The sequence below is a fragment of the Convolutriloba macropyga genome, chromosome 6 (assembly GCF_964194025.1).
Source record: "Convolutriloba macropyga chromosome 6, txConMacr16.3, whole genome shotgun sequence".
NCBI lineage: Eukaryota > Metazoa > Xenacoelomorpha > Acoela > Convolutidae > Convolutriloba > Convolutriloba macropyga.
The window spans coordinates 42283173-42307697 of NC_134473.1; the positions used below are offsets into that span (position 1 = coordinate 42283173).

Below are 24525 nucleotides of genomic sequence, written 5' to 3' on the forward strand. Positions count from 1 at the left end.
ATTTAAAATATTCTATGGACCACACAACCCCTAATAATTCTAGTTCATTGATGCTGTAGCGTTCCTAATTTCAATTCAGGAAACGAGACGCGAATGCAACCGTATGCCAACCTGTCGGTGAACGTTGTTCTAATGCTGCTCCTAATCCAGCTCTAGATGCACCGCATTTGATCCAGGTTTCCAAGTGTGGATTATAATGTGTTTTCTGTTACATTTGCGTTTTTATTTTTATTTGCCTGGAAAAGAGTTTCAAGTTCATCATTCCAACCAATTTTTGCGTTCGTTTTAAGCAATGGTCGAAGTGTATGGCATAATTGAGACAATTTAGGGATGAATTTACCTAGGCAATGAACTGAACCTAAAAATGATAGTAATTGTTTTAAATTTTTAGGCACTGTTAAATTTAGAATTGCTGCTGTTTTAGTTTGAAGAGGTGCAATTCCTGATTGAGTAAATTTATGACCTAACCACTCTATTTCAGTTTTAGCGAAATGACATTTAGGTAAAATTATTCTCAAATTATCATCGTCGAAGTTTTTTCAACATTTGTAGACTAACTTTAAGTGATCTTCTTTTGAGCCGCGGCTGACTATTATAATATTATCTAAGAGAAAATGAGTATTATTTAGTCCGACTAGTGTATTATCCATTACTTTTTGGAATGCCGCTGGCATGTCAGTTAATCCGTAAAATCTTGAAATGAAGCGGCATGTACCAGTACCCTCACCACTAATAATATTGAATTTGCAATGCCTATCCGTTTCCGGGTCTAAATTAAGTTGACTGTATGCGTATATTCAAATCCAGTGTTGAAAAGTATGCTGTTTCATGTGACACGTTTGTGTTTAGATTTTGTTGGAATGTGTCAATTAAGTTGTCTATATTAGGCGTTTGATATTTATTTTTATGAATGGATTTATTCAAGATTTTTGAGTCTAAGGCTAGTTTAACTGTTTTATCTCTTTTTACCGTGATAACAATAGGTGAAATGAAATTTTTATCTGAACAACTGTTTAATTTTATAACTTGTTTTTCGGCAAGAAGTTTTTTAAGTTCGTCATTAACTAAGAGCTGTAGGTTAATTGGGACCCTACGGCCTTTTTGATGTGTAGGTGTAAAATTGTTATGAAAAATAGATTTAACTGAGTGTTTTAACGATTTACCGATTCTTGAGATTAAGCCTGGGAAAAAAATGCTATCTGTTTCTTGATTAAACACTGATTTTGATCAACATTTGGAACTTGTTTTGTTTGAGTAGGCGAAAGACCAAGTTCTGAGAAGAGATCTCGTCCGATTTTAGGTCTATGGCCATCTTCAACTACTGTCACATTAACACCCGTAGCTATCCAATCATTAAATTTGATTGAAGTCCTGATCACTCCGATATTTTTGATTAGATCCTTAGAGAAAGTTTTGAGTTCGTGCATCTCTGGTTGTTGTACCCATTAGCTATCTTTACAATCCGACACTACTGTTGTTGCGAGGCTTTTATTAATTATAGTGCAAACGCTTCCTGACTCCACTAAAGCTTTTGTTCTGGTATTCCCGACGGAATTTAAGTTCACGACGCTATTTAAGTTCACTGGTTCCACTTCTATAGTGTTGTTATTGATCGAGATTGTAGCAACACAAATGTCATCATAATCGTCGTATTCTGAATCTTAATTTGCATCGTAGATACTATGTTTTTGGAACAATCTATCGATATGGTTAACTTGCTCTCCGACCGTTGCTGAGGTACCCACCGTTGCTGCCTCGGAAATGGAATCATCAACATTGTTTACTCTAAGTTTCGGCTTGAATGGATGTTTAGGTTTTCTACACATTTTCGCAAAGTGATTGACCATTCCGCAGGTTTTTCAAGCCTTCCCACGGGCAGGACAGTTTTGTCGATGAGCGGCTTACCACACATAGCCACAGTTTGGACAAGTTGTAGGTTTCACCAAATGACTCGTTCAAGGTCGCGATCTGTTCCAAGAACCTTGTATGTAGTTTATAGATGTAGTCGTGATTTCATTTGTAGCCTGATGAATGGCTGTTCCAGATGTCTTCAGCTGGTTCTGTATACCCATCTCAACGTTCATGGCCACTTCTAATGCCTTTTTAGCCGTTCTCGCTTCTTTTTGCAGTTCTGCCTGAATCTCACCGTATTGCATGTTCGCTATGAAAACATCCCGAATGATGTTTTCTTCGTGACTTCTTAGATCGCAGTTCAAAGACAGTTCCTGGAGACAACCATATAAATTTTCCACAGGTTCTCCTTTTAATTGTTTCCTGGTTAGGAAGGTATAACGATCGAAAGTTATGTTTCGTTGCTTTGTAAATACCTGATCTAGGCTTTCCCAAAGATCCTCTGTAGAGACCCAATCAATCTGGATTTTTGGTTCCTGGGAACCAAATATTCGACGTCCTTCCATCCCGAGACTGAGATAAGTCAGAGAAACAGCTTTGTTGTCGCAAAATTTCCAGGGCTTGTCGCCGCACATTATCCCTGTGAGTTCTATTTTCTGTCATCTATTCAGCCATGCATTGTTGAGTTGCTCGTTCCTAGTTTTTCGATCCCTCTCACTCTGAGTTGTACTATTTTCTACATTATTTTCGTAGATGGATTCGGGAGGAAAAGTGACTTTGTCTGGAGGATCTTTGCGAAGAGTATCGATCGAAATAACCTCTTTTGCCAGGATAGCCAGTTTCAACATTATCTGCCAGCGATCCCATCTTAAGGGTGGTTCTAGAGTTGGTTTCTCCCAAAACGGTTCGATTCCAAGGAGTGCACGTTCTTTGACTGCTGACTGCGCAATGTGATTACTCTTGCTGTTGAGGTATGTAATCGAGTCACGAATGCTCTGTAGATTATTTGAATTGGATTCGAGGCGCGAATCCAATGTATTACTAAACTGTCGGAATAATTTTTAGTTTTATTCTGCTCTAGTGCTTCAAATGTAGTTCTAGTGAGGCGATGTGGAATTCCTTTTCGAATCCAGATGGGATTATTCTGACTGCAAAACTGAGAAGATTAAGAGCATCTGAATTATGAGAAATAAGTTTATCGAATGAATAATAACAAAAGTGGGAAGTGTGAACAACTGAAAACCTGACTTATTAGTCGGCGGTAAAATAAGCTTAAGTGAAATATGATTAGAGATGAATTTTACTGAGGCAAGGAAAAACTTAATATAATTTAGTACAAATCAACTGATTATGGTACAACCGAGTCACGAATGCTCGAGTCACAAATGCTCTGTAGATTATTTGAATTGAATTCGAGGCGCGAATCCAATGTATTTCTAAATTGTCGGAATACTACTTTTAGTTTTTTTCTGCACTAATGCTACAAATGTAGTTCTAATGATGCGACGTGGAATTCCTTCTCGAATCCAGATAGGATTATTCTGACAGCAAAACTGAGAAGATTAAGAACAACTGAATTATGAGAAATAAGTTTAGCGAATGAATAATAACAAAAGTGGGAAGTGTGAACAACTGAAAACCTGACTTATTAGTCTGCCGTAACGTAAGCATAAGTGAAATATGATTAGAAATGACTTTTACTAAGGCAAGGACAAACTTAATATAATTTAGTACAAATCAACTGAATATGGTACAACCGTACCACACAATGCATTTCTTTTCCCTTGGAGTCCAAATGAGGGGTGATTTATCTCGAGAATTAATTCATTGGGATCAAAAATCATCATTTTCTATTTCTGTTGTCTTCATTTCAAACGCTAGCTCACGCACTTCCTCCAGCAGTTGTTGCTTGATTTCGAGTTCCTTCATTTCATTTCCAGCAAAATCCTCCCTGTCAGGCCGGCTCTTATTTCATTTTCAAACGGTGCCTGCTGTAGTCGCAAGTTGGTTTGCATATTTTGATATCAATTTTTTCTATTCGTTCTGCACGCATTCGTTTTGTTGAAGATGTTTCCTGAAGACGTTTCCTTCCCTATCCTGAGAGCTTGGTGTGGTCATTTTGTACTGTTTGTTCAACCGATTTGTCAGTTGATTAATTGTGGCTACTCCGGCTTTCTTTTCGCTGCTTGAGTTGTGTTGTTTTGCTCTACATTCATTTCTTGTTGCGTGTCGTTTGCTTAAACAAGCAAGCCAATAAATCTCCTGATTTGCTTTGCACTCCTTTGCTTGGTTTATCTGTTCGTCGATAACGTTCGCTGAGTGCAAGCTTGTTACGACGCTGCAATTGCTTGGTGATTTATTCCTCTAGCAGACGAATAGTCTGTTGATATAGAGCCTGCATCCGTTTCTTGGGTCGATTTGAACCTTCAATTATTTTTTAGCCAAGAATTCTTTTAATGTTAAACTTCCTCATTAAATCTTCATACTTCTTGTCGTATTTGTGAGCTGTAGACTGAAGCTTTTCTATGTTGATTGTGCTTAAACTACTTTGCTGCTGTTCGGTTTGCTTTGTTTATTATTTTTAACCAGGGTTCGCACTTCAATAACGTTATTGAATTGCAACTTTCTTTTTGGCTCACTGGCTTTCAGCTGTTGATTCGTTTGATTTTCATTGGTTGGGCACCCTCTTTCCCTCTTTATCAGATTGGAAAGCAGTTTACCTTCCACTGTCCGTGTCCGCGGACCAACTGTAACGGCTGCTCTAGCATAAAAGACAGGGAAATCATTACATCGCCGAGTTCGTTTCAGCGGTTTCAAACTGTCCGGATTTGATGTTTTTGCAGTTATATGTTGTGAGCTGTATTATCGGCTTTACTGTAGGTTACCGTTGCATTACGTGATAGATCGCTAAGAAGCAAAACACGAAATTGGATAGTTTAGCGCTCAAGAATCGTGCTTCAATACGCAAGGTATGCCGGTTTAATAACACCAAAATTGTGAGTTTCAGCTGATTCTTAACTGTTTTTCAAGCTCCATTTATACTGTTTGACGTATCGAATTTGCAGCACTGATTGGTTTTAGATGATTGGGTTGTAACATTCTCTTTCTGAATACCTTAAAATCGGCGTTCGGTATACCGTATAAGGCGCCCCGCACTCTCTGAATTAGTAAGAATATCGCAAAATTCACTGAAGTTGGCATACCAAATTCGGTATCTCTTCCTCCGTTTGAGAACTATTCTGTGTGATTGTGGCTACGTAGATAAGTGGCAGTATTAAAGTAGTTTGAGTTGGAGTCTCACTTTGATTTCAGTTATAATGGTTACGTACTAAGAGTAGTTACTATATTTAATTGTTGAACGAAGTGAACAAACCTTTTTGGCTCCGATAGAATGTAGCTTTAAATTTCGCTTGTCATGCTATTCTAACTTCACTGCTTGATTTGACCTTCAATTATTATGCGTAATAGTTAAGTGCGGAAAGCAGTGGACGAAGCTTTTTATTGATAACAGACCTCAGTACTGCTTCTTTTTACTTTTTACTCAGTGAAAGTGCTCATGTTGTCGTATTCATGCCGACGATAGATTTATCAATTTATGATTGCTCTCTAAGATATAGAGCAAAGATAAAAACCCGCCCATGCTACACTCTCCCTTATTTTGTCAGGATCCCCTACCCCAATGACACCGCTTTTCGTGTCCCTGTGTCAAAATTATGGGTTGTTATGAAGCAACATTCGCGAAAAACAGCACGTGCTCGCGAAAAGAGTAGAATTTTTAAGTAAACTATGTTTCCAAATTAGGTCAACCATAAAATAAGTCGTTCGGATAGCAGATAGAACAAAAACATGCGTCGCTGGAATTTACTAAAACAAAGATTAGAATTGAGCAAAAATCGATTTGGTAGCCATATAGGAATGTTTTGCATTAAAGAATCTATTCTGCCCCCCCCCCACACATCTTAGTGAGCATATAACTTTCACGGCCTTCCATTTGCAGCTGCTTTTTTATATACAAATTGCTTACCTGGTGAAAAAGAAAATGTTTCCAAATGTCGAAACTGCTACAAGAGGAAGAATTCATTGTCAATAAGTGGATACAAAATAATTCAAAAGTTTTGCCGCATAATTGCATGCAATTGATATAATTGTCTAAAGCGTTCTGTCGAAATTCGATAATCATCTCCGCTTCATTTTTACAGATTAATTGATTCCAGGTTTTAGACTAACGGAGCACGTAACTAATTTACACAAAAAATGCTACAAAACAGAGAAATGTTACTCAAAACATTACAGTAGGCTGGTCTGCAGGCTTTTAAATGAACAAAAGGCTCAAGATATTTTTGAAATAGCAATATAAATATAAGATCTGTTACTTTCATCAAATATTTATATATTCTGACACAACACAGAGGCCTTTATCATACCAGAACATAGCCAGACATTTGACAAAAATCGACATTCCTAACAGCCTGCATCGATCTATGGAAGTCGCATCATAGATGAAATTAAAAGGATGGATTCATTTATCATCTCGAAACAAAATATGATGGTTATCTTGCAAGGTCTTGCAAGATTCTTTCAGAAATACTTCGTTCGCAGCTTAGCCTTTTAACATCGGGTTGCGATCTATCTGATTTGTCAAAACAAAAAACTATTTAACAAGAGAAATTGAAAAGCTCTTTGAACGCTAAAAGTTTTGAGTACCAATAGCAAAAAAACTGCCATTGTTTTCAAGCAACAAAACTACTCGAAATCAATCACTGTGATAATATGCATAAATTTGTACAGCTGTACTCAAAGAAACAAGATTCAGATTCGGGAAGCACCAAGATATGTTTACTAAACCATATCATAATAACGATGAACTCGGAAATTTGAGCTGAGTTAATTTACGTCATTTTTTCTGTATTTATTAAATTTTATTGATTAAGATTATTGATTAAGTTTCATGCATATTCTTTCAAAATAATTAATTTGGGAGTTTAATCGATGGTTTAAATGAACACACACACACACACACACACACACACACACACACACACACACACACACACACACACACACACACACACACACACACACACACACACACACACACAAACACACACACACACACGCACACACACACACAAACACACACACACACACGCACACACACACACACACACACACACACACGCACACATACACATAGACACTCACACTCACACACACACCCACCCACCCACCCACCCACACACACACACACACACACACACACACACACACACACACACGCACGCACGCACGCTCACACACACACATGTCATTTCACCCCAACTTTAATATTTAAATTCATGGCTCATAATTGAGAAAGGATATGAAAACCGTGTCATTTCAGGAACCGTGTCGGACCGGCATTTTGATATACACGATACGTTTATGTTCCCGAAGGTTCTAAGTTTCGGCTTGCGGACGGAACATTTAAATTATCTCCTAAAAGCTTCTACCACATTTACATATTTCATGTATATATTCTCGGTCTTGCTCTTGCTTGTCTTTGTGTCATCTTTCCCAACAAAACGCATAAACCGTACAGCCGATTACATGATGCCATTACTTGATTACTTAATGCTATAGGGTTGCTATTTCAACTTAACCCAAAATTTGACTAGGAATATTGGAGAACTTGGATTGAAAAAGCTGGTTTCAGAACACCAGGAAGTGGCCCTGGCACTTAAAATGATCCCTGCACTAGCTTTCGAAAGAACTGAGAAAATAGAAAAATCTTCTGAGTTATTTGTCGAAGAAGTAACTAAAGTGGCGGATCAACAGCATTTAGATAACTTCGTCATTGGAAAAATAGACGAATTTGGTTAATGTTCAACCGTTCTCCTTTAAGCCCCACACAAGTCTGGAGTCAAACACGGAGTTACGTTGAAGCGTCATTTCGTCACTCATTAGAGAATGTGACTCCTGGCGTTAACCCTATGATGGGACCCTCATTGGGAACAAAGTTTTGCAACATTTAGATATGAAGAAATAAAATTTGCACAGCATAGCTGCTATCAAAATTATCAATCTGGATTTCATTGAAAATTCTGTTAAACATACGGTTAAATTTTGTCCCATTTGCTGATTAATGTCTGCTTAGAAAGTAGGTTTTAAAAATTAGCTTACAATATTTCATTTGAAAAGTACCTGTTCTTCCGTCTTCTAGACTAGGATACGTTGTGAACTTTTTTGATTCAAAACAAAGTGCAACATGAAAGAGGTCAGATTTGTCAAGTGTTCTTTTTTGATCAAAGGCATTGCCCTGAAAAGCCGTCTTCTTTTTATTCTTCGATTTCAAACAAACGCAAAGTGTTCAATGTCGCACTCTTGAAGGTCATTAGTTTGAGTGTTATTTAAGTCCTTTGAACTTTAGCTTTGCTAATCGTTCTTTTGAACGCCAAAATAGATAAAAGATTTCGGCGTTGAACCGATTTCGGGCTGAATAAATTGCGGGGTTAAATGACTGAGGTGTGATTTTATACTGGGTTAAATTATAGGGGGTTGAATAAATCTTGGTGAAAAGAGGTAGAACCAAAATTATGAAACTTTGTTTATCTATTATGCTCCATTTGAAATCTGGTTAAAAATTTCAATTCAAATCTACTTAAGAAATCTAAGCAATTAAATACTAGTAACAGAGAGCTTGAATTCAGTTAACAAAATCGGAGCAAATCATCTCAGGACTTGCAAAGTTTGTAATCAAAACAGCCAGGTTTGGATTCCGTTCCACCCCTTCACAGAACTCTTCGAAGGTCACTTCGTTGTCATTGTCAAGGTCAAATTCTTTCATCATTTTCAGCGCGTGGTTCATAGGAGTGTCCTCTTCGACTACAGAGAATCGAGAAACTGTAACTCCCACTAGTTTATGCAGCGCATTCATCAATTCTGTCATTTCGTTCAAATCTATAGTGCCAGAGCTGTCCGTATCCGCCATGTTGAACGCCAATTTTAGTTTGTCTTCCTGCAAAATTGCATTCCATTCAAATATTCAACTGATATCCATTTATCCAGTTTATATTGAGTGCACGCGAGCTTAACCAAGATTCGCTGACCTTAGAGAAGTTAAGAATCTGGAAAACCCCAATATTCAGAGAAAGCAGTGTGCAATTTTTTTTAAATACACGCATCACTGGTTTCAGAATTGACCAAGCAGCGCAGTCAATATCCCTATAGGTACATGACTGCAACGTGAGTACAAAAGCTGAAGACTACACCCCTAGAAATCATGACTTCGAAAATAGTTACAACCATCTACCCAATGCGGCTCAACCACACCCAGGTTGACCAGACTTGGAAAACTTACTAAGGCCTTACTACGGCACCGTATAAGTCTTAGAAAAAAACTTACTAAGTCTTGTCAAGTTTCCTACGGCACCGTACTACGGCCGTACTAAGATTTATAAGGTGCCGTGCTAATGCCATATCAAGACTAATAAGGTGCCGTAGCAAGGCCGTAGCAAGATTAATAAGGTTTTTAAGGTAAAATAATAGCTGGAAAATTGTCGGAAGAGGCTCTAGTCAAGTTGAATAACCCGACTTTTGAGACTTTTCCAGTATGTTCTGGGTGTGCATTAATTCGCTTTGATTTTTTCGTATTTTGTACGGTATTTTGTACATATATTATAACGATACTTAAAGTCTCGTGCGTGTTTAATTGTAGTCTCCGATCAGAGGTCACTTCGGTCGGGAAAGTCTGATCAGAGGTCAGTTCGCTCTGAAAGGTCTGATCATAGTCTGTTTATAGTCTGGACAATGGTCTGAATTTGAGTCAGGACCATAGTCTGGGTACCGTCTGATCAGAAGTTATCTTGCTCTGGAAAGTCTGATCAGACATAATTATGGCCTGGAAAGCCTGATCAGAGGTCATTTCAGTCTAGATAGTCTGATCATAGCTCAATTTGGGTCTGGACCTCAACCTGGGAGGTACTTTTAACGTTTTCTTAAATAAGCTCGGAAGAATACCAATCAATTGCACGAGGAAAATTAGCCAAGTACGCCTATGTTTTTATAGCCGTCTCGTAATCAAAACTTGAAAAAATAACCCATTATCACATTTGTGCCGCGGAAATTCCAAATTTATAAATCAAAAGTATGAATACGTAACACAGAACTTGAAAGTTTGAAATAATTGCACATGAGGTTATTTAGACATTCATGTTCAACATTTTTCTGAATGCGTTCTAAAGTGCGTTCTTACAAAACCAGTGATAAAGTGAAAAGAGTGACGTTCGTGTGCTTGACTTTATTTGGAAACATTAAATCCATTGCAAACTTTAACTTTCGGAATCTCATGAGATCATACAGAAACAACATCTAAATTCTTTCATTTTTGTTTTCAAATAAAATAACATAAGTCAATTAATAGCCATCTTCAGAACCATAAATCAACTAAGCCTCAAATAACATCTAGGTGCACTTCTGATCGCATTACAAATACAAATCGACGCTATTAAGGTGAGCGGGGTGAGGGGTAAAAAGCTCCGTAATTTATAAATGAACAACTCACCCGCGATCCCTTTCGTGCAACTGAGAGAGCAGTCACGAGTTCGTAGAAGTCTAAGTAGCCATTGTGGTCCTGGTCAAAGATCTGCATAACACGAACAGCAGCCTGTTCGGGGTCACCGTCTGGAAATCTAGAAGCTGAAATAAACAGCAGAAGTTGATCAACAGAAATGAAATTTATTTCACTCAAGTTTAACACAATTATTCAGATTTTCGTGCGCTCTAAGTTTTTACATCGACGATGTCTATTGATTTTGAGATTTGTTGGGAGACTTTGCTTGGCGTTTCCTCCAAAAATTTGCATACAAACACACACGACGACAATATCTATTTGGTTCAAACTTTGTTCGAAAGCAATTAAACAATTTTGCAAGTCGAGCGAAATGTTGCAAGATGAGCTGTGATTGCCATAGTCAAAACCGAAAGGCTATCTAGCACGATTGTTGCATAAAGACATCTTGTAAACAGACATCTTGTAAAAAGAAATCTTGTAAAAAGACATCTTGTAAAAAGACATCTTGTAAAAAGACATCTTTTAAAAAGACATCTTGCAAAAAGACATCTTGTGAAAAGACATATTATAAAAATACATCTTGTGAAAAACATCTTGTTAAAGGATATCTTGTAAAAAGACATCTTGTGAAGAGACATCTTGTAAAAAGGCATCTTGTAAAAAGACATCTTGTAAAAAGTCATCGTGTAAAAAGACATCTTGTAACAAGACATATTGTAAAAAGACATCTTGTAAAAAGACATCTTTTAAAAAGACATTTTGTAAAAAGACATCTTGTAAAAAGACATCTTGTAAAAATACATCTTGAAAAAAGACATCTTTTAAAAAGACATTTTGTAAAAAGACATCTTGTGAAAAGACGTCTTGTAAAAAGACATCTTGTAAAAATACATCGTGTAAAAGGGTATCTTGTAAAAAGACATCTTGTAAAAAAACATCTTTTAAAAAGACATCTTGCAAAAAGACATCTTGTAAAAAGACATCTTGTAAAAAGACATCTTGTGAAAAACATCTTGTAAAAGGATATCTTGTAAAAAGACATCTTGTAAAAAGACATCTTGTAAAAAGACATCTTGTAAAAAGACATCTTGTAAAAAGACGTCTTGTAAAAGACGTCTTGTAAAAAGACATCTTGTAAAAAGACATCTTGTAAAAAGACATCTTGTAAAAAGACATCTTGTAAAAAGACATCTTTTGAAAAGACATTTTGTAAAAAGACATCTTTTAAAAATACATCTTGTAAAAGGATATCTTGTAAAAAGACATCTTGTAAAAAGACATCTTGTAAAAAGACATCTTGTAAAAAAGACGTCTTGTAAAAAGACGTCTTGTAAAAAGACATCTTGTAAAAAGACATCTTTGCAAAAAGACATCTTGTAAAAAGACATCTTGTTTAAAGACATCTTGTGAAAAACATCCTGAAAAAGGATATCTTGCAAAAAAGACACCTTGTAAAAAGACATCTTGTAAAAAGACATCTTGTGAAAAACATCTTGTAAAAGGATATCTTGTAAAAAGTCATCTTGTAAAAAGACATCTTGTAAAAAGACATCTTGTAAAAAGACATCTTGTAAAAAGACGTCTTGTAAAAAGACTTCTTGTAAAAAGATATCTTGTAAAAAGACATCTTGTAAAAAGACATCTTGTAAAAAGACATCTTGTAAAAAGACATCTTTTAAAAAGACATTTTGTAAAAAGACATCTTGTGAAAAACATCTTGTAAAAGGATATCTTGTAACAAGACATCTTGTGAAAAAGGCATCTTGTAAAAAGACATCTTGTAACAAGACATCTTGTAAAAAGACGTCTTGTAAAAAGAGGTCGTGTAAAAAGACATCTTGTAAAAATATATCTTGTAAAAGGATATCTTGTAAAAAGACATCTTGTAAAAATACATCTTGTAAAAGGATATCTTGTAAAAAGACATCTTGTAAAAAGACATCTTGTAAAAAGACATCTTGTAAAAAGACATCTTGTAAAAAAACGTCTTGTAAAAAGACGTCTTGTAAAAAGACATCTTGTAAAAAGACATCTTTGCAAAAAGACATCTTGTAAAAAGACATCTTGTTTAAAGACATCTTGTGAAAAACATCTTGAAAAAGGATATCTTGTAAAAAGACATCTTGTAAAAAGACATCTTTTAAAAAGACATCCTGTAAAAGGATATCTTGTAAAAAGACATCTTGTAAAAAGACATCTTGTAAAAAGACATCTTGTAAAAAGACATCTTGTAAAAAAACGTCTTGTAAAAAGACGTCTTGTAAAAAGACATCTTGTAAAAAGACATCTTTGCAAAAAGACATCTTGTAAAAAGACATCTTGTTTAAAGACATCTTGTGAAAAACATCTTGTAAAATGATATCTTGTAAAAAGACATCTTGTAAAAATACATCTTGTAAAAGGATATCTGGTAAAAAGACATCTTTTAAAAAGACATCTTGCAAAAAGACATCTTGTAAAAAGACATCTTATAAAAATACACCTTGTGAAAAACATCTTGTAAAAGGATATCTTGTAAAAAGACATCTTGTGAAAAGACATCTTGTAAAAAGGCATCTTGTAAAAAGACATCTTGTAAAAAGACATCTTGTAAAAAGACATCTTGTAAAAAGACATCTTTGCAAAAAGACATCTTGTAAAAAGACATCTTGTTTAAAGACATCTTGTGAAAAACATCCTGAAAAAGGATATCTTGCAAAAAGACACCTTGTAAAAAGACATCTTGTGAAAAACATCTTGTAAAAGGATATCTTGTAAAAAGTCATCTTGTAAAAAGACATCTTGTAAAAAGACATCTTGTAAAAAGACATCTTGTAAAAAGACGTCTTGTAAATAAAGGATATCTTGTAACAAGACATCTTGTGAAAAAGACATCTTGTAAAAAGACAGCTTGTAAAAAGACATCTTGTAAAAAGACGTCTTGTAAAAAGACATCTTGTAAAAAGACATCTTTGCAAAAAGACATCTTGTAAAAAGACATCTTGTTTAAAGACATCTTGTGAAAAACATCTTGAAAAAGGATATCTTGTAAAAAGACATCTTGTAAAAAGACATCTTTTAAAAAGACATCCTGTAAAAAGACATCTTGTAAAAAGTCATTGTGTAAAAAGACGTCTTGTAACAAGACATCTCGTAAAAAGGCATCTTGTAAAAAGACATCTTGTAAAAAGACATCTTGTAAAAAGACATCTCTTAAAAAGACATCTTGTAAAAAGACATCTTGCAAAAAGACATCTTGTAAAAAGACATCTAAAAAAACACCTTGTGAAAAACATCTTGTAAAAGGATATCTTGTAAAAAGACATCTTGTGAAAAGACATCTTGTAAAAAGGCATCTTGTAAAAAGACATCTTGTAAAAAGACATCTTTTAAAAAGACATCTTGTAAAAAGACATCTTTGCAAAAAGACATCTTGTAAAAAGACATCTTGTGAAAAACATCCTGAAAAAGGATATCTTGCAAAAAGACACCTTGTAAAAAGACATCTTGTAAAAAGACATCTTGTAAAAAGACATCTTGTAAAAAGACGTCTTGTAAATAAAGGATATCTTGTAACAAGACATCTTGTGAAAAAGGCATCTTGTAAAAAGACAGCTTGTAAAAAGACATCTTGTAAATAGACGTCTTGTAAAAAGACGTCGTGTAAAAAGACATCTTGTAAAAATACATCTTGGAAAAGGATATCTTGTAAAAAGAGATCTTGTAAAAATACATCTTGTAAAAGGATATCTTGTGAAAAGACATCTTGTGAAAAGGCATCTTGTAAAAAGACATCTTGTAAAAAGACATCTTGTAAAAAAACGTCTTGTAAAAAGACGTCTTGTAAAAAGACATCTTGTAAAAAGACATCTTTGCAAAAAGACATCTTGTAAAAAGACATCTTGTTTAAAGACATCTTGTGAAAAACATCGTGAAAAAGGATATCTTGCAAAAAGACACCTTGTAAAAAGACATCTTGTGAAAAACATCTTGTAAAAGGATATCTTGTAAAAAGTCATCTTGTAAAACGACATCTTGTAAAAAGACATCTTGTAAAAAGACATCTTGTAAAAAGACGTCTTGTAAAAAGACGTCTTGTAAAAGGACATCTTGTAAAAAGGCATCTTTTAAAAAGACATTTTGTAAAAAGACATCTTGTGAAAAACATCTTGTAAAAGGATATCTTGTAACAAGACATCTTGTGAAAAAGGCATCTTGTAAAAAGACAGCTTGTAAAAAGACATCTTGTAAAAAGACGTCTTGTAAAAAGACGTCGTGTAAAAAGACATCTTGTAAAAATACATCTTGGAAAAGGATATCTTGTAAAAAGACATCTTGTAAAAATACATCTTGTAAAAGGATATCTTGTAAAAAGACATCTTGTAAAAAGACATCTTGTAAAAAGACATCTTGTAAAAAGACATCTTGTAAAAAAAAGTCTTGTAAAAAGACGTCTTGTAAAAAGACATCTTGTAAAAAGACATCTTTGCAAAAAGACATCTTGTAAAAAGACATCTTGTTTAAAGACATCTTGTGAAAAACATCTTGAAAAAGGATATCTTGTAAAACGACATCCTGTAAAAAGACATCTTGTAAAAAGACATTTTGTAAAAAGACATCTTGTGAAAAACATCATGTAAAATGATATCTTGTAAAAAGACATCTTGTAAAAATACATCTTGTAAAAGGATATCTTGCAAAAAGACACCTTGTAAAAAGACATCTTGTGAAAAACATCTTGTAAAAGGATATCTTGTAAAAAGTCATCTTGTAAAAAGACATCTTGTAAAAAGACATCTTGTAAAAAGACATCTTGTAAAAAGACGTCTTGTAAAAAGACGTCTTGTAAAAGGACATCTTGTAAAAAGGCATCTTTTAAAAAGACATTTTGTAAAAAGACATCTTGTGAAAAACATCTTGTAAAAGGATATCTTGTAACAAGACATCTTGTGAAAAAGGCATCTTGTAAAAAGACAGCTTGTAAAAAGACATCTTGTAAAAAGACGTCTTGTAAAAAGACGTCGTGTAAAAAGACATCTTGTAAAAATACATCTTGGAAAAGGATATCTTGTAAAAAGACATCTTGTAAAAATACATCTTGTAGAAGGATATCTTGTAAAAAGACATCTTGTAAAAAGACATCTTGTAAAAAGACATCTTGTAAAAAAAAGTCTTGTAAAAAGACGTCTTGTAAAAAGACATCTTGTAAAAAGACATCTTTGCAAAAAGACATCTTGTAAAAAGACATCTTGTTTAAAGACATCTTGTGAAAAACATCTTGAAAAAGGATATCTTGTAAAAAGACATCCTGTAAAAAGACATCTTGTAAAAAGACATTTTGTAAAGAGACATCTTGTGAAAAACATCATGTAAAATGATATCTTGTAAAAAGACATCTTGTAAAAATACATCTTGTAAAAGGATATCTTGCAAAAAGACACCTTGTAAAAAGACATCTTGTGAAAAACATCTTGTAAAAGGATATCTTGTAAAAAGTCATCTTGTAAAAAGACATCTTGTAAAAAGACATCTTGTAAAAAGACATCTTGTAAAAAGACGTCTTGTAAAAAGACGTCTTGTAAAAGGACATCTTGTAAAAAGGCATCTTTTAAAAAGACATTTTGTAAAAAGACATCTTGTGAAAAACATCTTGTAAAAGGATATCTTGTAACAAGACATCTTGTGAAAAAGGCATCTTGTAAAAAGACAGCTTGTAAAAAGACATCTTGTAAAAAGACGTCTTGTAAAAAGACGTCGTGTAAAAAGACATCTTGTAAAAATACATCTTGGAAAAGGATATCTTGTAAAAAGACATCTTGTAAAAATACATCTTGTAAAAGGATATCTTGTAAAAAGACATCTTGTAAAAAGACATCTTGTAAAAAGACATCTTGTAAAAAGACATCTTGTAAAAAAAAGTCTTGTAAAAAGACGTCTTGTAAAAAGACATCTTGTAAAAAGACATCTTTGCAAAAAGACATCTTGTAAAAAGACATCTTGTTTAAAGACATCTTGTGAAAAACATCTTGAAAAAGGATATCTTGTAAAAAGACATCCTGTAAAAAGACATCTTGTAAAAAGACATTTTGTAAAAAGACATCTTGTGAAAAACATCATGTAAAATGATATCTTGTAAAAAGACATCTTGTAAAAATACATCTTGTAAAAGGATATCTTGTAAAAAGACTCTTTTAAAAGGATATCTTGTAAAAAGAAATCTTATAAAAATACAAATTGTGAAAAACATCTTGTAAAAGGATATCTTGTAAAAAGACATCTTGTGAAAAACATCTTGTAAAATGATATCTGTAAAAAGACATCTTGTAAAAATACATCTTGTAAAAAGACATCTTTTAAAAAGACATCTTATAAAAATACAAATTGTGAAAAACATCTTGTAAAAGGATATCTTGTAAAAAGACATCTTGTGAAAAGACATCTTGTAAAAAGGCATCTTGTAAAAAGACATCTTGTAAAAAGTCATCGTGTAAAAAGACATCTTGTAACAAGACATCTTGTAAAAAGGCATCTTGTAAAAAGACATCTTGTAAAAAGACATCTTGTAAAAAGACATCTTTTAAAAAGACATCTTGTAAACAGACATCTTGTAAAAAAAGACATCTTGTAAAAAGACATCTTATAAAAAACACCTTGTGAAAAACATCTTGTAAAAGGATATCTTGTAGAAAGACATCTTGTAAAAAGTCATCATGTAAAAAGACATCTTGTAACAAGACATCTTGTAAAAAGGCATCTTGTAACAAGACATCTTGTAAAAAGACATCTTGTAAAAAGACATCTTTTAAAAAGACATCTTGTAAAAAGACATCTTGTAAAAAGACATCTTGTAAAAAGACATCTCGTAAAAAGACATCTTTTAAAAAGACATCTTGCAAAAAGACATCTTGTAAAAAACATCTTGTAAAAAGATATCTTGTAAAAAGACATCTTGTAAAAAGACATCTTGAAAAAAGACATCTTGTAAAAAGACATCTTGTAAAAAGACATCTTGTGAAAAGATATCTTGTAAAAAGAAATCTTGTAAAAAGACATCTTTTAAAAAGACATCTTGTAAAAAGACATCTAGCAAAAAGACATCTTGTAAAAAGACGTCTTGTAAAAAGACATCTTGTAAAAATACATCTTGTAAAAAGACATCTTGTAATAAGACATCTTTTAAAAAGACATCTTGCAAAAAGACATCTTGTAAAAAGACATCTTGTAAAAAGACATCTTGTGAAAAACATCTTGTAAAAGGATATCTTGTAAAAAGACATTTGGCAAAAAGACATCTTGTAAAAGGATATCTTGTAAAAAGACATCTTTTAAAAAGACATCTTGCTAAAAGACATCTTGTAAAAAGACATCTTATTAAAATACACCTTGTGAAAAACATCTTGTAAAAGGATACCTTGTAAAAAGACATCTTGTGAAAAACATCTTGTAAAAGGATATCTTGTAAAAAGACATTTTGTAAAAAGACATCTTGTAATAAGACATCTTTTAAAAAGACATCTTGCAAAAAGACATCTTGTAAAAAGACATCTTGTAAAAAGACATCTTGTGAAAAACATCTTGTAAAATGATATCTTGTAAAAAGACATCTTGTAAAAATACATCTTGTAAAAGGATATCTTGTAAAAAGACATCTTTTAAAAAGACATCTTGCTAAAAGACATCTTGTAAAAAGACATCTTATTAAAATACACCTTGTGAAAAACATCTTGTAAAAGGATACCTTGTAAAAAGACATCTTGTGAAAAACATCTTGTAAAAGGATATCTTGTAAAAAGACATTTTGTAAAAAGACATCTTGTGAAAAACATCTTGTAAAATGATATCTTGTAAAAAGACATCTTGTAAAAATACATCTTGTAAAAGGACATCTTGTGAAAAGACATCTTGTAAAAAGGCATCTTGTAAAAAGACATCTTGTAAAAAGTCATCGTGTAAAAAGAAATCTTGTAGCAAGACATCTTGTAAAAAGGCATCTTGTAAAAAGACATCTTGTAAAAAGACATCTTTTAAAAAGACATCTTGTAAAAAGACATCTTGCAAAAAGACATCTTGTAAAAAGACGTCTTATAAAAATACACCTTGTGAAAAACATCTTGTAAAAGGATATCTTGTAAAAAGACATCTTGTGAAAAGACATCTTGTAAAAAGGCATCTTGTAAAAAGACATCTTGTAAAAAGTCATCGTGTAAAAAGACATCTTGTAACAAGACATCTTGTAAAAAGGCATCTTGTAAAAGGACATCTTGTAAAAAGACATCTTGTAAAAAGACATCTTGTAAAAAGACATCTTTTAAAAAGACATCTTGTAAAAAGACATCTTGCAAAAAGACATCTTGTAAAAAGACATCTTATAAAAATACACCTTGTGAAAAACATCTTGTAAAAGAATATCTTGTAAAAAGACATCTTGTGAAAAGACATCTTGTAAAAAGGCATCTTGTAAAAAGACATCTTGTAAAAAGTCATCGTGTAAAAAGACATCTTGTAACAAGACATCTTGTAAAAAGGCATCTTGTAAAAGGACATCTTGCAAAAAGACATCTTGTAAAAAGACATCTTATAAAAATACACCTTGTAAAAAGGCATTTTGTAAAAAGACATCTTGTAAAAAGACATCTTTTAAAAAGACATCTTGTAAAAAGACATCTTGCAAAAAGACATCTTGTAAAAAGACATCTTATAAAAATACACCTTGTGAAAAACATCTTGTAAAAGGATATCTTGTAAAAAGACATCTTGTGAAAAGACATCTTGTAAAAAGGCATCTTGTAAAAAGACATCATGTAAAAAGTCATCGTGTAAAAAGACATCTTGTAAAAAGACATCTTTTAAAAAGACATCTTGCAAAAAGACATCTTGTAAAAAACATCTTGTAAAAGGATATCTTGTAAAAAGACATCTTGTAAAAAGACATCTTGAAAAAAGACATTTTGTAAAAAGACATCTTGTAAAAAGACATCTTGTGAAAAGATATCTTATAAAAAGATATCTTGTAGAAAGACATCTTTTAAAAAGACATCTTGTAAAAAGACGTCTTGTAAAAAGACATCTTGTAAAAATACGTCTTGTAAAAAGACATCTTGTAATAAGACATCTTTTAAAAAGACATCTTGCAAAAAGACATCTTGTAAAAAGACATCTTGTGAAAAACATCTTGTAAAAAGACATCTTGTAAAAAGACATCTTGTGAAAAACATCTTTTAAAAAGACATCTTGTAAAAAGACATCTTGCAAAAAGACATCTTGTAAAAAGACATCTTATAAAAATACACCTTGTGAAAAACATCTTGTGAAAGAATATCTTGTAAAAAGACATCTTGTGAAAAGACATCTTGTAAAAAGGCATCTTGTAAAAAGACATCTTGTAAAAAGTCATCGTGTAAAAAGACATCTTGTAACAAGACATCTTGTAAAAAGGCATCTTGTAAAAGGACATCTTGTAAAAAGACATCTTGTAAAAAGACATCTTGTAAAAAGACATCTTTTAAAAAGACATCTTGTAAAAAGACATCTTGCAAAAAGACATCTTGTAAAAAGACATCTTATAAAAATACACCTCGTAAAAAGGCATTTTGTAAAAAGACATTTTGTAAAAAGACATCTTTTAAAAAGACATCTTGTAAAAAGACATCTTGCAAAAAGACATCTTGTAAAAAGACATCTTATAAAAATACACCTTGTGAAAAACATCTTGTAAAAGAATATCTTGTAAAAAGACATCTTGTGAAAAGACATCTTGTAAAAAGGCATCTTGTAAAAAGACATCTTGTAAAAAGTCATCGTGTAAAAAGACATCTTGTAACAAGACATCTTGTAAAAAGGCATCTTGTAAAAGGACATCTTGTAAAAAGACATCTTGTAAAAAGACATCTTGTAAAAAGACATCTTTTAAAAAGACATCTTGTAAAAAGACATCTTGCAAAAAGACATCTTGTAAAAAGACATCTTATAAAAATACACCTTGTAAAAAGGCATTTTGTAAAAAGACATTTTGTAAAAAGACATCTTTTAAAAAGACATCTTGTAAAAAGACATCTTGCAAAAAGACATCTTGTAAAAAGACATCTTATAAAAATACACCTTGTGAAAAACATCTTGTAAAAGGATATCTTGTAAAAAGACATCTTGTGAAAAGACATCTTGTAAAAAGGCATCTTGTAAAAAGACATCTTGTAAAAAGTCATCGTGTAAAAAGACATCTTGTAAAAAGACATCTTTTAAAAAGACATCTTGCAAAAAGACATCTTGTAAAAAACATCTTGTAAAAGGATATCTTGTAAAAAGACATCTTGTAAAAAGACATCTTGAAAAAAGACATTTTGTAAAAAGACATCTTGTAAAAAGACATCTTGTGAAAAGATATCTTATAAAAAGATATCTTGTAGAAAGACATCTTTTAAAAAGACATCTTGTAAAAAGACGTCTTGTAAAAAGACATCTTGTAAAAATACGTCTTGTAAAAAGACATCTTGTAATAAGACAACTTTTAAAAAGACATCTTGCAAAAAGACATCTTGTAAAAAGACATCTTGTAAAAAGACATCTTGTGAAAAACATCTTGTAAAAGGATATCTTGTAAAAAGACATCTTGTAAAAAGACATCTTTTAAAAAGACATCCTGAAAAAGACATCTTGTAAAAGGATATCTTGTAAAAAGACACGTGTAAAAATACATCTTGTAAAAGGATATCTTGTAAAAAGACATCTTGTAAAAATACATCTTGTAAAATACATCTTGTAAAAAGACATCTTGTAAAAAAACATCTTGTAAAAAGACATCTTAAAAAAAGACATCTTTTAAAAAGACTACTTGTAAAAAGACATCTTGTAAAAAGACATCTTTTAAAAAGACATCTTGCAAACAGACATCTTGTAAAAAGACATCTTGTAAAAAGAAATCTTGTAAAAAGACATCTTGTGAAAAGACATCTTGTAAAAAGACATCTTGTAAAAAGACATCTTGTGAAAAACATCTTGTAAAAGGATATCTTGTAAAAAGACATCTTGTAAAAATACGTCTTGTAAAAGGATATCTTGTAAAAAGACATCTTGTAAAAAGACATCTTTTAAAAGGACATCTTGCAAAAAGACATCTTGTAAAAAGACATCTTGTAAAAAGACATTTTGTGAAAAACATCTTGTAAAAGGATATCTTGTAAAAAGACATCTTTTAAAAAGACATCTTGTAAAACGACATCTTGTAATAAGACATCTTGTAAAAAGAAATCTTGCAAACAGACATCTTGTAAAAAGACATCTTGTACAAAGACATCTTGTGAAAAGACATCTTGTAAAAAGACATCTTGTAAAAAGACATCTTGTGAAAAACATCTTGTAAAAGGATATCTTGTAAAAAAACATCTTGTAAAAATACATCTTGTAAAAGCATATCTTGTAAAAAGACATCTTGTAAAAAGACATCTTTCAAAAAGACATCTTGCAAAAAGTCATCTTGTAAAAAGACATCTTGTAAAAAGACATTTTGTGAAAAACATCTTGTAAAAGGATATCTTGTAAAAAGACATTGTGTAAAAATAAATCTTGTAAAAGGATATCTTGTAAAAAGACATCTTATAAAAATACATCTTGTAAAATACATCTTGTAAAAAGACATCTTGTAATAAAACATCTTGTAAAAAGACATCTTGTAAAAAGACATCTTTTAAAAAGACAACTTGTAAAAAGACATCTTGTAAAAAGACATCTTGTAAAAAGACATCTTTTAAAAAGACATCTTGCAAAAAGACATCTTGTAAAAAGACATCTTGTAAAAAGACATCTTCTAAAAAGACATCTTGTAAAAAGACATCTTGTAAAAAGACATCTTGTAAAAAGACATCTTTTAAAAAGACATCTTGAAAAAGACATCTTGTAAAAAGACATCTTGTAAAAAGAGATTTTGTGAAAAACATCTTGTAAAAGGATATCTTGTAAAAAGACACGTGTAAAAATACATCTTGTAAAAGGATATCTTGTAAAAAGACATCTTGTAAAAATACATCTTGTAAAATACATCTTGTAAAAAGACATCTTGTAAAAAAACATCTTGTAAAAAGACATCTTAAAAAAAGACATCTTTTAAAAAGACTACTTGTAAAGATACATCTTGTAAAAGGATATCTTTTAAAAAGACATCTTGTAAAAAGACATCTTTTAAAAGGACATCTTGCAAAAAGACATCTTGTAAAAAGACATCTTGTGAAAAACATCTTGTAAAAGGATATCTTGTAAAAAAACATCTTGTAAAAATACATCTTGTAAAAGCATATCTTGTAAAAAGACATCTTGTAAAAAGACATCTTTTAAAAAGACATCTTGCAAAAAGTCATCTTGTAAAAAGACATCTTGTAAAAAGACATTTTGTGAAAAACATCTTGTAAAAGGATATCTTGTAAAAAGACATCTTTTAAAAAGACATCTTGTAAAACGACATCTTGTAAAAAGACATCTTGTAAAAAGAAATCTTGCAAACAGACATCTTTTAAAAAGACATCTTGTAAAAAGACATCTTGTAAAAAGACATCTTGTGAAAAACATCTTGTAAAAGGATATCTTGTAAAAAAACATCTTGTAAAAATACATCTTGTAAAAGCATATCTTGTAAAAAGACATCTTGTAAAAAGACATCTTTTAAAAAGACATCTTGCAAAAAGTCATCTTGTAAAAAGACATCTTGTAAAAAGACATTTTGTGAAAAACATCTTGTAAAAGGATATCTTGTAAAAAGACATTGTGTAAAAATAAATCTTGTAAAAGGATATCTTGTAAAAAGACATCTTATAAAAATACATCTTGTAAAATACATCTTGTAAAAAGACATCTTGTAATAAAACATCTTGTAAAAATACATCTTGTAAAAAGACATCTTTTAAAAAGACAACTTGTAAAAAGACATCTTGCAAAAAGACATCTTGTAAAAGGACATCTTTTAAAAAGACATCTTGCAAAAAGACATCTTGTAAAAAGACATCTTGTAAAAAGACATCTTCTAAAAAGACATCTTGTAAAAAGACATCTTGTAAAAAGACATCTTGTAAAAAGACATCTTTTAAAAAGACATCTTGAAAAAGACATCTTGTAAAAAGACATCTTGTAAAAAGAGATTTTGTGAAAAACATCTTGTAAAAGGATATCTTGTAAAAAGACACGTGTAAAAATACATCTTGTAAAAGGATATCTTGTAAAAAGACATCTTGTAAAAATACATCTTGTAAAATACATCTTGTAAAAAGACATCTTGTAAAAAAACATCTTGTAAGAAGACATCTTAAAAAAAGACATCTTTTAAAAAGACTACTTGTAAAAAGACATCTTGTAAAAAGACATCTTTTAAAAAGGCATCTTGCAAACAGACATCTTGTAAAAAGACATCTTGTAAAAAGACATCTTGTAAAAAGACATCTTGTGAAAAGACATCTTGTAAAAAGACATCTTGTAAAAAGACATCTTGTGAAAAACATCTTGTAAAAGGATATCTTGTAGAAAGACATCTTGTAAAAATACATCTTGTAAAAATACATCTTGTAAAAGCATATCTTGTAAAAAGACATCTTGTAAAAAGACATCTTTTAAAAAGACATCTTGCAAAAAGTCATCTTGTAAAAAGACATCGTGTAAAAAGACATTTTGTGAAAAACATCTTGTAAAAGGATATCTTGTAAAAAGACATTGTGTAAAAATAAATCTTGTAAAAGGATATCTTGTAAAAAGACATCTTATAAAAATACATCTTGTAAAATACATCTTGTAAAAAGACATCTTGTAATAAAACATCTTGTTAAAAGACATCTTGTAAAAAGACATCTTTTAAAAAGACAACTTGTAAAAAGACATCTTGTAAAAAGACATCTTGTAAAAAGACATCTTTTAAAAAGACATCTTGCAAAAAGACATCTTGTAAAAAGACATCTTGTAAAAAGACATCTTCTAAAAAGACATCTTGTGAAAAGACATCTTGTAAAAAGACATCTTGTAAAAAGACATCTTTTAAAAAGACATCTTGAAAAAGGCATCTTGTAAAAAGACATCTTGTAAAAAGAGATTTTGTGAAAAACATCTTGTAAAAGGATATCTTGTAAAAAGACACGTGTAAAAATACATCTTGTAAAAGGATATCTTGTAAAAAGACA

At 31.8% G+C, this 24525-nt stretch overlaps 1 protein-coding gene across 2 annotated transcripts in view; it reads right to left on the bottom strand.

Moving 5' to 3' along the window:
- Positions 1-8459: 8459 nt before the first annotated feature.
- The window catches only part of LOC142340993 (hippocalcin-like protein 4), an 83727-nt gene continuing 67661 nt past the window's right edge, over positions 8460-24525 (bottom strand). For both annotated transcript variants that reach the window (XM_075391800.1, XM_075391801.1), the window contains 2 exons: positions 10391-10524; positions 8460-8845 (listed from right to left, as the gene is read on the bottom strand). In XM_075391800.1, coding sequence (XP_075247915.1) covers positions 8534-8845; positions 10391-10524 — 446 coding nt within the window. In that variant the 3' untranslated portion in view covers positions 8460-8533. The remainder of the gene's footprint in view (positions 8846-10390; positions 10525-24525) is intronic.